The 15,045-nt window shown below is 44.6% G+C and overlaps 1 protein-coding gene across 1 annotated transcript in view; it reads left to right on the top strand.

The window, feature by feature from the left end:
- AFF1 (ALF transcription elongation factor 1) overlaps positions 1-14,016 on the top strand; it is a 103,539-nt gene extending 89,523 nt beyond the window's left edge. Inside the window, exons 13-21 of the mRNA XM_080343533.1 lie at positions 744-990; positions 2,011-2,102; positions 3,097-3,160; positions 3,976-4,112; positions 5,306-5,377; positions 5,979-6,072; positions 6,175-6,218; positions 7,556-7,785; positions 10,445-14,016. Of these exons, the coding sequence (XP_080199659.1) occupies positions 744-990; positions 2,011-2,102; positions 3,097-3,160; positions 3,976-4,112; positions 5,306-5,377; positions 5,979-6,072; positions 6,175-6,218; positions 7,556-7,785; positions 10,445-10,566 (1,102 nt within the window). The 3' untranslated portion in view covers positions 10,567-14,016. The remainder of the gene's footprint in view (positions 1-743; positions 991-2,010; positions 2,103-3,096; positions 3,161-3,975; positions 4,113-5,305; positions 5,378-5,978; positions 6,073-6,174; positions 6,219-7,555; positions 7,786-10,444) is intronic.
- Positions 14,017-15,045: the final 1,029 nt, after the last annotated feature.

Genomic DNA, 15,045 nt, shown 5'->3' with positions numbered 1-15,045 from the left:
AAAATTTTTGTGAATGAGCAGTAGTGAAACAAACTTTAGAGCTATTTGGTGCTACTTACTGGAGTTTTCTGGTAATCCTAACCCCAGATGATTAGAAATCTGATAGGCCACTGTGTTACTGAATGTGCTCCGTTCTGCCATTTAAAAGAAGAGCCTTTTTAAGTCTCTCTCCCTTGAATCCTCTGAGCTTTATAAGTGTTGTTTAGCTGAGCTGGCAGGTCTTAAAGGAACAACTCAGTTTAATTCTGTCAAAGCATGTACAGGATCAAGTGTCAGGGCGAGTATCTCTGACCACAGGAGATATCTTCTGCCGTAATGGGGAGAGACAGACAGTGCTGCAGTTCATTTGCCTTGTTGTGTGATTTGTCTCGGGGGTTTTAGCCACTGTAATTACCTCTCTCCCTCTTTCAGTGCAAAAGGGCTGTGTTGGAGGGGTGTCTTTTTTTGCAATATACTGATATTCTGGTTGCAAATCTTTACTCCAAGAGCAAGTCCTGAGGCTTATTCCTACTTGAAAAGCAACTTATATGTTGTTGGCAGCTAAATATGTAGTATTTAATGCACAATGAAGTTCCTGAAGTTTCATTTTGCTTTTGTTGGATTCTTTGTGTTAGCAAGTCATCTCGCATTTCCAGAGAAGTTTAAACAGAATTGGTACGTGATGTAACAAAGTTTTTAAAAAATCCCTACATTGTCTGTACACTATATTAATTCCAATTGCTGAATTTGCTTCCCCTCTCCAGAGCACTGAAAGCTTCATTTGAGACCCAGAAGAAAGATCTCCTCCTACCCCCGCCACTGCCACCCATGTCTCCTGCACATCCTGCACCAAAGTCAACCAAGACGGCCCAAAAGAGACCCCGAAGTGAGAGTGATGAGCTGCCTACCATGGATAACACTGCCAGGAACAAGAGCAACCACAAGGATCCTTTGTTCTCCAAGCACAAGAAAGTGGAGAGAAATCACGCTGAACTGTCGAAGGGCATCAAAGTAGGTACCCCTTGTAACTGGTGGGGTGTTTCCTGCAACCTGTGAGTGCTGTGTGATTCTGTTTAGAAACATGCCCTGAGGATATTAAGAAGGAAGGAAGGTAAGCCAGTCACCAGAAAAAGCTCTTTGAAGTATTTTTGCCCCTTTAACAGCTGTGACCGTGTGTTGCCAGCCCAGAAGCCTGTGCTGTAACATCTCTCCTGACTTTTTATCATCTGTTTTCATCTTAGCAGTGAAACAGTGAGAAAGGGTGACCATGTGAAAATGGAAGAGAAGAGAATCATATTTAGGGCAGGAGCTGTTTCTGACTGTAGGCAACTGCAATTATAATATTAGTATGAAAATCAGTACATTTACAAAAAGAAAGAGTGGCTTGCTTAAAAATAAGAAACAAGCAACCTGTGGTTTTGACTGCAACCTGGGTGTAGGGTTTTATAGCTTGCTTACAAAATTATTATTTATGATCCTTGCAGCTGGATCTTTGAATTATTGGGTTATAAAATTAAATTATATTACTGTTCACTAGTGGTTCTGTGTGTGTGGTCCATGATATTGTCATGTGTTTGTCTGTTAAGCCAGACTGTGTGTGCTGTTGTAGCTGGCTTCTGACTGCTTTTTCCTGATAATGTACTTAGTAATGCAGAATCAGCAATTACTGTGTGGTTAAGGTGGGAATAAGTGTGAATGGATATTACCTGTTCCTGCTTTGGCTAGTGATCGTGAAAAATGTGCTACTAGCAGCCTTACTGCTGTCATAGTCATTGTGCAAGGAAACCTACTTAATTTTTCCATGCTTGGGAGAAGTTGGAATTGTGTTAAGCCTTAGTAACAGTCAGGTAAGAAGCAAAATTTTCCTTTCCATTATTGGAGAGTGTGCCGGGAAAGGGGGAAAGCCTGGAGAATAGACAATGCCTGGGACAAATAAATATTTTCTCTTGAAATTTAGGAAAGCCAGGCTTTTGAATTGGTTTACATGGATCTCTCTACTCAGCTTTATTTCTGCTCTGTGTTTTATTTCAGGGATCTGCAGGGGATGTCACAAGTCCTTTTTCTGTGCCTTCATTGCCAAATGGTACCTCCAAGCCAAGGAGACCTCAACTCAAGTTAGAAAAGTAAGTTTTGTTTTTGTGCTCCTCATCTGTACTTTCTGAAGACACCGGGCAAGGCTGGCCCTGCAGCCATCCTGGCTTCTGCTCCGTAATGTGCTCTTCTTCTGGGAAGAAAGCGGGAGGGAGAGATGTCTGGAACCTGCCCTGTGCCGCTGCCTTGTGTCTGGGGCTTACCACACCCACCATAAAGCAAGGGTCTCATTTCAACAGTCCCTTGTTTGAAGGAAGCTACTCTAGAAATTTCGTGCTTTTTAACTAGGAGAGGAGATGTCTCTCTGTGCCTGGGTGCAAGTGATGGAGTTTGATTTGTCTGATCCTTGACAAGCGGCAGACTCCTCTGAGACAAGGACAGGGCAGGTGAATGACTTTTCTGAGAGGGCATGACCCTTTTTTTTCCTCATTTTGTTAGTTACACAGGTGGCTGTGTGCCCTTTGCATGGTAAATAGATTGCCACAGTGCACAGAAATTCCCGTGGTCAATCATTTATGTGTTGATTGTTACCAAGGCCTGTAGAAGCCTTGGTGACCATATCTCTTGTAAGCAGATAACTTCAGTGCAGGCTCTTCTGGCCTGAGATGAGTGTGCAGCACTGCAAGTTTTACTGTGTGTTTCAATCAAAATATATTTGTGGTATCACATATGTGAGATCACATTAACTACTATCTTTCAGTGGGAGCAAAGAAGTAAACTTGCCCTCATAGTAGCCTGACCGCCAGTGTTTTTTTATTCCAAAATGCCACTTTTCAGTGTTATTCCAACATTTTTTAAGAAATTAATTAGTTTTGTTTGTGCATTGAGATGCTGTCTGTTTCTGAATATGCAAACAGCGTTCATTGACCATCATAATTGTAGTGTGTGTTTGATAAGGCTGTAACAGGCTTACCAAAACAGGATGTTTGGTGTCATAGCATCCTTTAGATATGAAGGTAAAATTGGTAATTGTTATATTCTTTTTTTCTCTGTTTTCTGTTTTTCTTTTCTCTGTCCCCAATTCAGACAGCATCCAATGGAATACTACATAGAAGAGGCCAAGAGGCTGAAGCACAAAGCTGATGCCATGGTGAGTCTTGGCCCTGTGCTAGAAATGTTAACCAGCTCTTGTGTTCAGACCTGATACCTTTGTGCTTGTGGATAAGATTCTCTGGCTAGCATTACTTCCACCTAAGGGAGTATGTTCGAGTCATATGTTTGTAATTGCCAAATTTTCAGACATTTCCCTTTGTTATAAACACACCTAGAGAACAGGAATCAGAAGTGATGTTGTCTGAGGTTAACAGGCCTGTTTGCTTTGCCAGACCTATCACAAAGTCCTCAGAAGACAGATGGAAGAGTTAGTTTTAAGATAGTTTACTCTGAAATGTCAGGATCCTGATGGTAATTGTGTTGCTGGTGAACAAGACTTGGAGTGCCCTTTGCAGATGTAACTGGCTTTCTCTGCTGTGCACGGTTTAACAGCGTGCATGACTGAACTTTTTGTGCTAATTATGGCTCAGTCAGGTAATGTACATTTGCTATTTGCCATTTTTCTGTGCAAATGAAGTGAGGGAATACTGTAGTGGGAAAGCCTCATCTGCCTCTCACAAGGCAGACCTCCAAGACCAGACAATAATATCTGAAAAGTGTGAAGATAATAAATTGCCAGAGGAAACCATTGAGCAGGAGGAAGAGAGGCAAATAGCCAGAGCACACAAAGCTGATGACTGAGACCACATTAGGGGCTCTGCTGAGAAGCCTTTAATTACCACCCAGAGGCCTGACTTGTGTCTTTTTCTTTCTTGAAATCCTGCCTGCCTAGGGAGAAAAAAGGAATTCAGGTAAACTTGAGAGAAACAGGTTTTTTTCTTAGTCTAAAAACAAGAATTTTCTTCCCAATAGACCGACAAGACTGGAAAGGCCTTTCAGTACCTAGAAGCTGCTCTTTTCTTCATCGAATATGGAATTGCCATGGAATCGGAGGGACCAGCACCAAAATCAGGTTACAGCATATTCAGTGACACCATAGATCTCATCAAGTAAGTGGTTTTTGAAGCGTGATGGTTATGCAGTGCGTTTGGAGGGGGAGGGTTACTTGTATTGCTTGTTTGCAACTGTGGCAGCTCTGAATTCCCACCACAGAGCAGAGTTCAGGTTGCTGTACAAGCACGAGACAGACAGGCAATCTCGAGGCACCAGAGACAAATTTTTTGAAATGTTTCAACATTGCTCATCAGAAGAAGGCAGCACCATGTTCTTCTCAGTGTATGAGTCTTGCAGCTGAGCTACACCAGAGGACACTGGTTATGACAGTCGAGGGCTGAAGGAGTTTTTACTCTATCCAGATCTGAAGTTGCTTTTGCATGTGAGCCTCAGTAGCATGTCAGTGAAAAAAGGCAAAGCAACAGTACAGTGTGTGGAAGAACAGTTTGTGCCCCAGAGGTCTTCCAGCTTGATTGAAGGCAAATTTTATTGATTTCTCCCATGTGTTTTTCTGTCAGCACACTTTATTTGGATTTCTTTTAGCAAACTTCCCTGTTTAGTTTCACAGCCATAGCAGATGTATGTAGATAGCAGCATGACATACACAGTCAGTCTAACTCGAGGAACCAGGTATTGGATAGAAGAAAGACGAGTATCACTTTAGTCATATTGAAGTTATGGGTTATGTGAGTGTTTTTTGAGAGCTGACTTGACTTCCTGCCTTAGAGCTGTCAGTCATTTTTTCTGGTAGACAAACTTTTTAAAATTACATTGTTTGCTTTCTGGTCTTGATGGACCATATTTCCAAGGTGCTGTTGTTGCTCTGTTTTCAAAGGGAGATATGCTCATTTGTTTTTTTGCAAAAAGAAAGATTTCCACTAAAACGTCTGTCTTGTCCAGAAACACTTGAATTGATATTTCACCTTCAGTAGCAGGGGCACTTCTTCTTGGCCCCAGGCTTGTGACTGGCCCATGGCAAAGGCGCATCTACTTTGTAGATCATTGTAAGAGGAGAGAGAGTGGCCTAAGGGGCACATCTGTTCCTGCTGCTTGAAAAACAGTACATTTTGAGACACAGTCCTCTGCTCAAGATCGTGCCCAAGCACTTGGTGCCAGGACTAATAACTCAAGGGAGGTTTCCTTTCTTTGGGACTGGTGTTTAAGATAGCTGCACGCACTGGTTTTTCATACACAGTGGGACTTCAGAGCAGTGATGGCTGATGAGCTTCTGTTTGTTTTATTTCCTTAGATTCATCATGACGTTGATATCCTTCACAGACGCCTCAGCATCTTCACATGAAAAAATCTTTGCTGTGTTATGGTGCGTAGCTGTTTTTTCTGTGCCTTCATATTCTGTTTTTAGGCTGGATAGAGCAAAAGACCTGTTACTTTCAGGGGTGAAAGAATGAGTTAAATGGGAATCAGAATTCTGCAAGGGAAAAACAAAACAAAACAAAAACCAGTAACAATATAAAAAACAGGATGAACTGGGACAGCTCTCAAAAGTGAGCTGGAATGTCACAAGTGGCACAACATGTGGAAAGTGCAGGCTCTAAAATTTGATCTGCTGTTAACTTGAGATCATGTAAGGGCTTTCACCTAAGGTGAAATAATGCAATTTGGCTGCCCATGTTTGAGGCGCGTAACTGAAGCTGTAGCTGAGGCACTTCTGGCCAAGGGCTTACTCAGCCCGTGGCACCTAGAAGAGGCTGGGCACCTGCTTTTATACAGAAGACCAGACACGGCCCTTCCTCAGATTTGTTTTGGGTTTTTTTTGTTGTTGGTTGGTTGGGTTTTTTTCGTTGTGATTTTTCAGAGTCTTTTTTAAGATGTGCAGGAGTAAAAGTTCTGAGCTTTCTTGACTTTGCAGCAGTGCCGATGTGAGCGTGAACACTGACACTTGGTTGTGTTTCTGTTCACAGCATGCGCTGCCAGTCCATTCTGCACATGGCCATGTTCCGTTACAAAAAGGACACTGCAATAAAGTATTCCAGGATCCTGAATGACCACTTCAAGGTAGGGCATGCGTAATACTAAGCTGCCACCTAGATGGCTGCACTACTTACTAATGTTGACTGAATAGCCCAAACCTAATGAGAGCTCTGTTCCTTGCTGCAGAGTTCTTCCAGAGTAACACAAGCACCTTCTCCGTGTGTTGCAAGGTAAGATTTAAAAACATGTACGTTGTACTGTGTGAAAACAGTAGCTGGAGTATTTGAGTTGCATGCTGCATTTGAGAGCACCTCACCGCTCGCTCTTTCTTGCCACCTGAAATCATATTGTTAGGGGCATGAGTATGTTTCTGCTCTCTTTCATATCTTTTTTTTGTTGGAAATTGAGGTTTTTTGTTATGACATCACAAGTTACCACATATCAAGCAGAGCAGTTCTCCACCAGAGAAGATCAGAGGGACAAGGGAGGTATTTTTACTGTGCTGTTTCAGAGCCCCTGTTGTTGTCATCTTTGTTCTGTTAGAGATCCCTTGAGACTTAATGAGATACCATCCCCATCTCCCTGGCTGCTCTCTAGTAGGATTAAGCCTTCACCCTGTGGTAGCATAATTTTGAGGTGACACTCAGTGTTTTTTTTCTTTAGTTCAGTCACCAATTAAGAAACTGATTTTCTAATTTGTGAGTTACTGAACATTTTGTGCTTTTGGTGTATCCGCAGCAGTGTTGCTGTGTACATGGCAGCAAAAGTCAAAGGTACACTGTCACCTAATGGTGTTTGACCCAATGCCAGAAGACTGGATCTGTGTTTTAAGGACAATAAGTAAGAAAGTTTATTTGTGTGCTGTGGTAAGCCCATTTGGCACATAGCTACCCAGCTCCACGTCTGTCCCTTTTAAGTTCTGTAGTTGAGAGAGGCTTGTTTGGTCTTTGATAGCCATGCTGAAATTCCAGTTATTTTTCTGCCACTTTGCACAGCAGTTTATTGAGAAGGAAATATTCTCCCAAGAGCAGTGGTGGAAGCCCTGTCATACCAGCAACTAAAATTAGGTGGAGTGAAGTGATGTGATGAAGCCAGCCTGTGTCTGGAGGGTGGGCAGCTGACTGCATTTAGCTTCCCTAGTTCTATAAATAAGTGTGTGTAGGCTGACCTGGGCTACTTTGACTAGCTGTCAGAAAGCTCTAACCTCCATAGCGGGGGAGCTTCAGCGCGCATGGAGAGAAATTCATTAGGAAAAAACGCTTAGATAATCCAATGAAGGTTTCCACAAGTAGGTGTAGATTTTTGGAAGGTAAATGTGTGGCCCTTTCTGCTGCCTGGTCCCACGCTTTCTTTTATCATGAGGAGTCCTTAGAGTTGTAAAGAGCTTCAAAGACTTTGGTCTTGCACTGGATGGACAATTATATGTTACATACCTGAACGCATGGCAGTTTTCAGCACTCCATATTGCAGGCCTGCATGACGCCACATAGCTCCTGGCATAGGATAGTCTTATGGCAAGACTCTGAAGGTAAATAAATGTTCACAGTGGCGTTTCTTTCTCCTGCAGAAGCACAGGCATGCCTTCTCCTCTTTCTCCAATGCCATCTCCTGCCAGTTCTGCGAGTTCTCAGCCAGGATCGAACGCTAGCAACTGCAGTGGCAACAGCATTGGCTCTTCACTCACCATCCCCTATACTATCCCAAGCATCACCTCTTCCTATGTCAACATCACTTCCTATATCCTCTATGCGTATGATATTTGGGAACAGGCTGATGCACTGGCCAGGAAGAATAAGGGTAAGCTTTTGCCTTCCATCTTCTCTGTCTTGTGTTGTGGTTATGTGTATGTGTACCTGCTTAAATGCTAATGTTCTCTGTAGCAAACACCCTACCTAAAGATCAAGGCATTAAATATGTTGGAATAGGCAGCTATGGCATACAGACAGGTTATTGGCAGAGATACCTGATGGTGATATATTGGTGAGTGTTCCGATTAAAAGGTTGTCTTGGCATCCTCAAATGTCTAAGAGCTAAGGGATGAGGATATCAAGTGCAGGAAACCAGCCAGCTCACTTCATGGTAACACAAGAAGTGTAAGGGGCTTTTCGCTGTCTGTATTTCCCTTTGGGACACTTAGCTTTTCTGAGTTGGTTCATTTTTTTTCACACACAGCTTTGTGGCCTGTAGCCTTGTGTTCTAGCTTGCTTGTCAAACTCCCAGGTGAAAACAGTGAAGCTGGATTCTCTCCATAACTGAGAAGCTGAGCAGCACTTGTAGTCCTTGCTGAGCATGTAACGAGCATTTGCCAGTAACATTGCATAAAATAGCTGCTACTTCTTTTATTTTACAGTTTCATTGTTAAAAATGTTGTATTTTCCTGTGGTACAAGCAGTGGTGAAAAAGCAAAAGCCCTAGAGTGGGTGCAGTTCAGTCTGTAACCTGTCATCCTATGTGGTATTTGCAGTGTCATTTTTCATAAAACACAAATTTTGCTGTGGCGAAGGGATATATTGCCACAATCTGCTGCCAAACTTGCAAAAGAAAAGAAGCACGATGTGCGTGGCTGAGTTGTTGGAAGGCTGTAAAAATGCTCACGCTAATCAGGCAGTTGCTAAAATTGAAGTCTTTGCAAATCACCTTTGAACAAAGTAACTCCATTTGCTGGCTGCCCTCAGAGCAAATCTGTGCTCACAGCAGCAATTCATGTGCAGTATTTTGGATTATATCCTCAAAAGGCTGATAAAAGACCATCGCACAGAAGGAGCAGCGGATGCTGCTGGTGAGCCAGAGGAATGAGTCACAGAGGAAAATCTGTGGGAGGGCAGCCTGAGCACAATCTTGCATCAATCCAGACTAAATTTGAAACTTACTCTGCATTGCCATTTTAATGTAGGGGAATGATGACTGGGATAGTAAATACTCCCAAGGGAGTGGATCTGTGCAGGAGAACAGCATGTGTAGGCTTCGCAGGTGTTGTCACTGAAAGAGATTAAAAACTGGAACTTGTTGATATTCAGTGTACTATACAGATGCCAAGTGGTACAGAGAGTAAGTACATGACACTTAAAAAAAAAAAAAAGAAAGCCGCATCCTTGACTCTTTTATGCAATTCATAGAGCATAAGAAGAAGAGGAAAGAGCAGAGGCCTTCAGCTATCATGTTCTATTAAACAGGGAAGTCGTAAGTTAGTGGAAAGCAGTCAGTTGTCATTAATGTCCAAGTCACTTGTGCAGAGCTGAAGTGGTTTTGGTGAGTCCCCAACCAGGTGCTCCCAGCACAGGACCCAGCTCCTCACCGTAATTCAGAGCAGTGCTGTGGATCATGGGACTCAAACAGGTTGTCTTCTGGCCTCTGATCTCCCACAGCAAGGACAAGCTGAGGTTGCACGTGTGTAGGTGAAGTCGCTCTCCTATCACATTGTGCTGTGGTCACAGATCACATGATCTTCTGTTTGTTCAGGCATGGGGTTTGGACTCCTGCTTACAGCTCTTCCATTCCCCGTTGAGGGAATGGATATCCATTTTGTAAAAAAAAAGCAGGAAAATTAGGAGAATATAAAGTATAAGAGTGAAAACATGTGCTCTGCTTCTGTAGTGTTCCTTGCACAGCCAAGCAGAAATTTTCAGCCTCTGGTTTCAGCCTTTTTGTGTAAAAAAAGGAGAGCCAAGAGTGGTCAGATTCTGACAAAGGCACCTGGCAACACAGTCAAGGCTAGAGGGATTGGGACAAGCCCATGCTGCTGGAACACAGGTCATGCAGGAATGTTTTGGAAAGGTGACTGGAAAGGAACGGGTGTGACAATTTCCTGTAATTCACCGTCACCTGCACAGCCAGTTGCCAGCACAGAGCAGGGCACGCAGCCTGCCGGCACCTCCGGGCAGGTCAGATGTTTGGCAAGAGCTATCTCAGGCTAGACATGAGGAAGAAATTTTTTACACTCAGGGTGGTGAAACACTGGCCCAGGTTGCCCAGAGAGGTGGTAGATGCCCCATCCCTGGAGACATCCCAGGCCAGGCTGGACGGAGCTCTGAGTAACCTGATCCAGGTGAAGATATCCCTGGTCATGGCAGGGGTTGGACTAGATGAGCTTTGAAAGTCCCTTCCAACCCAAACCAGTCTGTAAAACACACAGCAGGGACTGCTGGGGTGTGAATATCTGAATGTTTGCCCACCTACCACTGAGTGCTGATGTCCTATCAAAGCCAGCACTTGGGGAGGCAGTTTGGTGTGTGCATGCATGCTTGAGCACGTTTTCCTCACGCATGCTCTGCCTTGTGTCCTTGTTATGCTTCCCAGCCTTCTAATATTGCTGAACTCTCTGCATTAATGATGCGTTTAATGGGACTTGCTGACAGTGTGCTGCTGTTGTTACTTCTCACTGTCCCCTCGCCTGTCAGATGTACCTGCTGTGTGAAACCAACCAAATGTTTTCTCTCTCCCTCCCCTTTTTTTCCAGAGTTTTTTGCCGAACTCAGCACAGCGACGTGCACTCTGGCACTGAACAGTAGCATGACTGAACTGGTACACTATGTTAGACAGGGTTTACAGTGGCTGAGACTGGAAACAAATACGCCTTAACTGGTGCTCAAGGTGGTTAAGTACCTTGAACTCTTTTGCACTTTGGAAGCCTCAGAAACAGTCTGACTTGTTGAATCATTGGATACAAAGCACCTGCAAGGGAATATAAATCAAAATGGAAGGGATCTGGTTACACTGGAAAAACTTTGAACTGTATTTTTAGGGTAGCGATTTGCTGCCTTGAATAAAGAAGAGATGGAGGAAAGCCTCAACGTTGATGGCACCTTCCTTTAAAACGATGAAGTGCAATGAACTGTCTCAATGGCTCAATGTATTGATGGTCTATAAACATTTCTATTACAAATAACCAGCAGGACAATAATCACTCATGAAGAAGTGCCGACAAGTAGGAAATCTGCCTCCAGAGGTTATTATGCAACATCCCACAGTCCACAACAGTTGTGTGCCCAGACGACGTGTCAGAGGAGTGTTTTTTGCAAGCATGGATGCAGTCTTTGGTGTTGGGTCTTTGTTCCTCAGATGGCAAGTAGCAACCTCCTTGGCCCCTCACAGCATTACGTTACAGTAAAAAAAGCTTAGTGGCCTGCCCTGCCTGCTTTCCAGCTGCACCATCTTGCATTTGCCAGCTAGCTGCTGCCCTGAGAATCGGGTGAAGCCACTGCCTTCAATGCTGCAAGTTCACTTCTTAAGTCATCGTTGCTTTGGTCCTTCTCGTCACGCACTCGCACGTGCCCTTAGCACTCAAACTATGTTACTTTAGGGTCTTGCTCTGTTTAAGCCTCATCAGCCGAACACAGTTGGGGTAGCAAAAGCGACTAGGTGTGGTTGGAAACAGCTCTTCCTCTCTTCTGTGTTGGAGGGACATCACTCGCACTGAGGACACCTTGCCCACTTGCTTTTTATTGTTACAGTGGGTGGGGGTGGACTGACTGTCCTGGGTCACTGTGATTGCTTGGACATTGAGTCTGAGAGCTTGCATGAGGAGGAGTCACTTCTGTTTCAGGAGGAACTAAGTGGCTGAATGTGGAACATAAGACAAATTTTGTGTTTGGATATTTGCCTGTAGCCACTGCTGGTCTCGGTGAATATCTAAGAGCAGGATTTGGTACCAAAGTAGGGCATCCTTTGTGTGGGAGATAACTCATGTGCTTTTTCTTAACCAAACTAAAGGATGGGCCCAAGTACTTAGAAATCTGTCAAGGGAACACGAAAGGGAATAATTAGCTGTTGGCAAGCATTTTTTTTCCTTTCCAGGAGCTGCATTTTTGCAATTTTGCAGCTGACAGTAACGGTGAAGGCGGCATCCACAGCAATCAGTCAGATGACACCCTTCTCTACCCAAAGATATCCTGTTGTGTGACAGCAGTGTCCTGCCATCCTCCTATCTCATAGTGTGCCTTAGCCCTCTGGTCCCCTCTTGCATCCCTCACCCGATCTCTGACAGACCTGTGGGAGTGGTGAAGGGGAGGATAGTATCCCAAAATAATTGTGCTTACAGCAAAGAACACATCTCCTGTGGATTAGCTCCCTTTTCCACATAGTTTCAGGATGGAGGAGCAGGTCTGCATGCATGCAGCAGTACCCCCTTTGTAGGACACACGCTTGTGGTTTTGAGGCTCACAAAAATTGACAAATATCAGCAAAAAGGTCTGCATTTCCAAACATAGTTTCTGTAGAAACGGCGCCTGCCATGGGAAAGCCTGGAGGCCTCCTGTGCCTGGGAGGAGCCTGTGGCTCTGCCCCAGCCCCCAGCACATGGGAGCTCCCCCCTCACCTCCCCTGGCAGTGAAGGGTGGCCGGGATCCCCACTGGGTCTTCCCCACACCTTCAAGGGACTGTCCTTTTATGTTCACTTTATTGAAAGCCTTAGTGCATTTCAGGGATAAGCTGCCCTAACCAGTGGAAGGAAGGTCCATGTGTCCCCCCGCTCCCCGTTTTACCTATCGAACTTCACTTGGGCTCCTCCTTGCTGGAGGAGCGACTGCTCACAGTAAGGCAGGGGCAGAGCGTTGGCTGTGGCTCAGCATTGGCTGTTTTGTTCTCAGGAAGTGTGAGGCTGGCCAGCCGGCCTCAGGGCCTCACATGCACTTTGGAGCTCGATTCCAGACTGGTGGGTCAGTGCCTTCTTCTGGCTTTGTCTTCAAACAAAGCTTAGTTTTAGGATCACAAGCCAAGGAGGAGGAAGAAGGAAGAAAGCTTTTCTTGAACCTGAAAACCCACGAGAGTGTCTGAGAACCGTAGCAGAGCATTAGGGGTGAGTGCGATGTGAAGCAGGGACACGAGTATCCCCAGTACTTGCATTTCACATACGCACACCCCCCTCCATGCTGCCAGCCCCTGGGTGCACCGGCTCCTGCCCTCGCCAGCACTTTGCTGCCCAGGTAGTGATAATCTCTTGCCCTGTTCCTAGGAAAGCTCCTGCAAGGATGTTGGCCGAGCAAAGTCGGTAAGAAGACACCCAAGGAAGGCAAGTGGACTAGTGGCATTTGCTGCTTTTCAGTTGGGAAAAGGCAGCATGTGTTTTGCCGTCATGCAAGGGCTGCTCCCGCACCAAGGGCAAAACTCCCCCAAGCTTAGAAGGAAATGAGGTCACAGGCAGGTCGGGAGTGATTTGGGGGCTCTCATTTCAAAAACCGGGAGTGGTCTGTGGGAGCATCAGTACCAAACTACACAACAGGAAGCTCTGTTTTGTTTCAGGTCATGGAGAAAGCTGTTTAAATAATAGGTTGGGGTTTTTTTGGTTTTTTTGTTTGTTTGTTTTGGTTTTTTGTTTTTTTTAAAAAAAGCCATCATATTTCAGCCTTGAACCAGGTGAGAGGCCTGCAGAGGGTTAGGAAAGATGCTCATTGTTTTCACTTGGGCCTGTTCAGGCCTTTAAAATAAAAACCAAACAAAAATAGACAAACCAAACCAAAATGTAGCAGTGGAGGAAACAGCATTTGCCATTAGGAAACAAAACCATGAATCCAAGTTAAAACTGAGAGGATGGTTAAGTCCCAGGAGAGGAGGCAGCTATGGTGGCAAAGTAGCATCATTTCCATGCAATATTTATTTAGAAGAAATAATACATGTATTGAAATTGTCAAATGTTCTATTTTTAAGATGCCATTTATTTAATAGTTGAAAACCCCACTTACATGGCGATAGAGATCTCTTCTGTAACTGAAAGTCAAAGTCTGACTGCAATGTCCTTGTTTTTGGTTTTGTCCTCTCCCCTCCCTCTTGGTTCCCATTATAAATCTGTACATCTTAAACTTACTTTGGGGGTGTATGTCCCTCTTGTAAATAACTTTTTCTTCCCTGTGTGTGATGGAGCTTCCGAGATGGGTGATTCATTCATATGGGGAAATAAACGATAAATGAAGTAACCAATTCATTATGAGTTGTTGCAAGAGTCCTTGTCTTCTTGGCTTGTAGAGAAATTTGCCTTTCCTCTCTGAATGGTCTCACTGTTTCTTTTCTGAAAGAGGTTTAAATATGAATTTCTGTAGAAACAGTCTCTGTTTCAATTGCTCCCTTTTGTTGCCCCTCGCCCTTTCCTTTAGGAACAAGAATGGGTGCGAATTTTGGTACTCAGAGGGTCACAACATCTGCCTCTTGTCCTCCCGAAATGGTTTCTGGCAGGACAACCCCATGTGTGCCGTGAGGCTCAGTGCCCGGAGGGGCTCAGCTGGGATCTGGTTCATGGACACTGACATGAGTTCATGTTTCAAGTCTCACCAAGCCAGGTCAGCCCCAGGCGGGAGGATAAGAACAACAAACATAGGAAGATAGTGTGTGGCTGGGCCGTACAGACGTGGATTAAGCATCTGTGAATTTTGTTGTGGTTTTGGCGGGGTGCAAGGGGCAGGTGGACATGAGCTGTCCTATCTGCTGGCTGGGGGGAAGCTGCTTTTCTCGGGACGTTCTTGTCTCCTGTCCCACCATTTCCTTCCCGCTCAGACCCCAAAAGGTGCATTTCCCAAAGTGGGTTTGGAGGTGGGAAGCGGAGGGAGGAGGTCACCCAAAAGCCAGCAGGGAGAAGGGGGAAGGGACGGCTCTGCCCAGAGCCCTCGCCCCCCCCAGGCCAAAAATATTTTGGGGTTGTTTTCCAGTAATGTTTTGATGTTGTTGCTTGTTTATTTATTGAACCTTTATTGACCCAACCTAATTTTGCAACTGTGTTTAATTTATTTTGAGATCTGTTACATTAATACATCATAGATTAGCTTGCTTTCTCGCTTTGGCTTGGCTCACCCTTTTTAAAGACAAATGTTATTTTTGGCAAAACAGCTGCATTAAAGTTAATTGCAGTTTCTCGGCCCTGTGCTGGTCTCCAAACACTATAAAATATCCTTTTGGCAGCCTGTGCTTTCTTTGTATTAATTGCACTTTTAGTAACCCGTCACTACCCAAAACTGATGGTGTTCCTGGACCATCATCAGTGTTTCTGAATGCGTTTTCTCTAGACTTTTGTGCTCCTGAAACAAGGAGTTGTGTTTGTTACAGCGGCAGCTCGCCATCTCTGCTGTTTGCCGT

This window comes from Nesoenas mayeri, assembly GCF_963082525.1.
Source record: "Nesoenas mayeri genome assembly, chromosome: 4".
In the NCBI taxonomy this organism is placed as follows: domain Eukaryota; kingdom Metazoa; phylum Chordata; class Aves; order Columbiformes; family Columbidae; genus Nesoenas; species Nesoenas mayeri.
The sequence above is the reverse complement of the archived record's forward strand: the minus strand, read 5'-3'. Positions and strand labels throughout refer to the sequence as shown.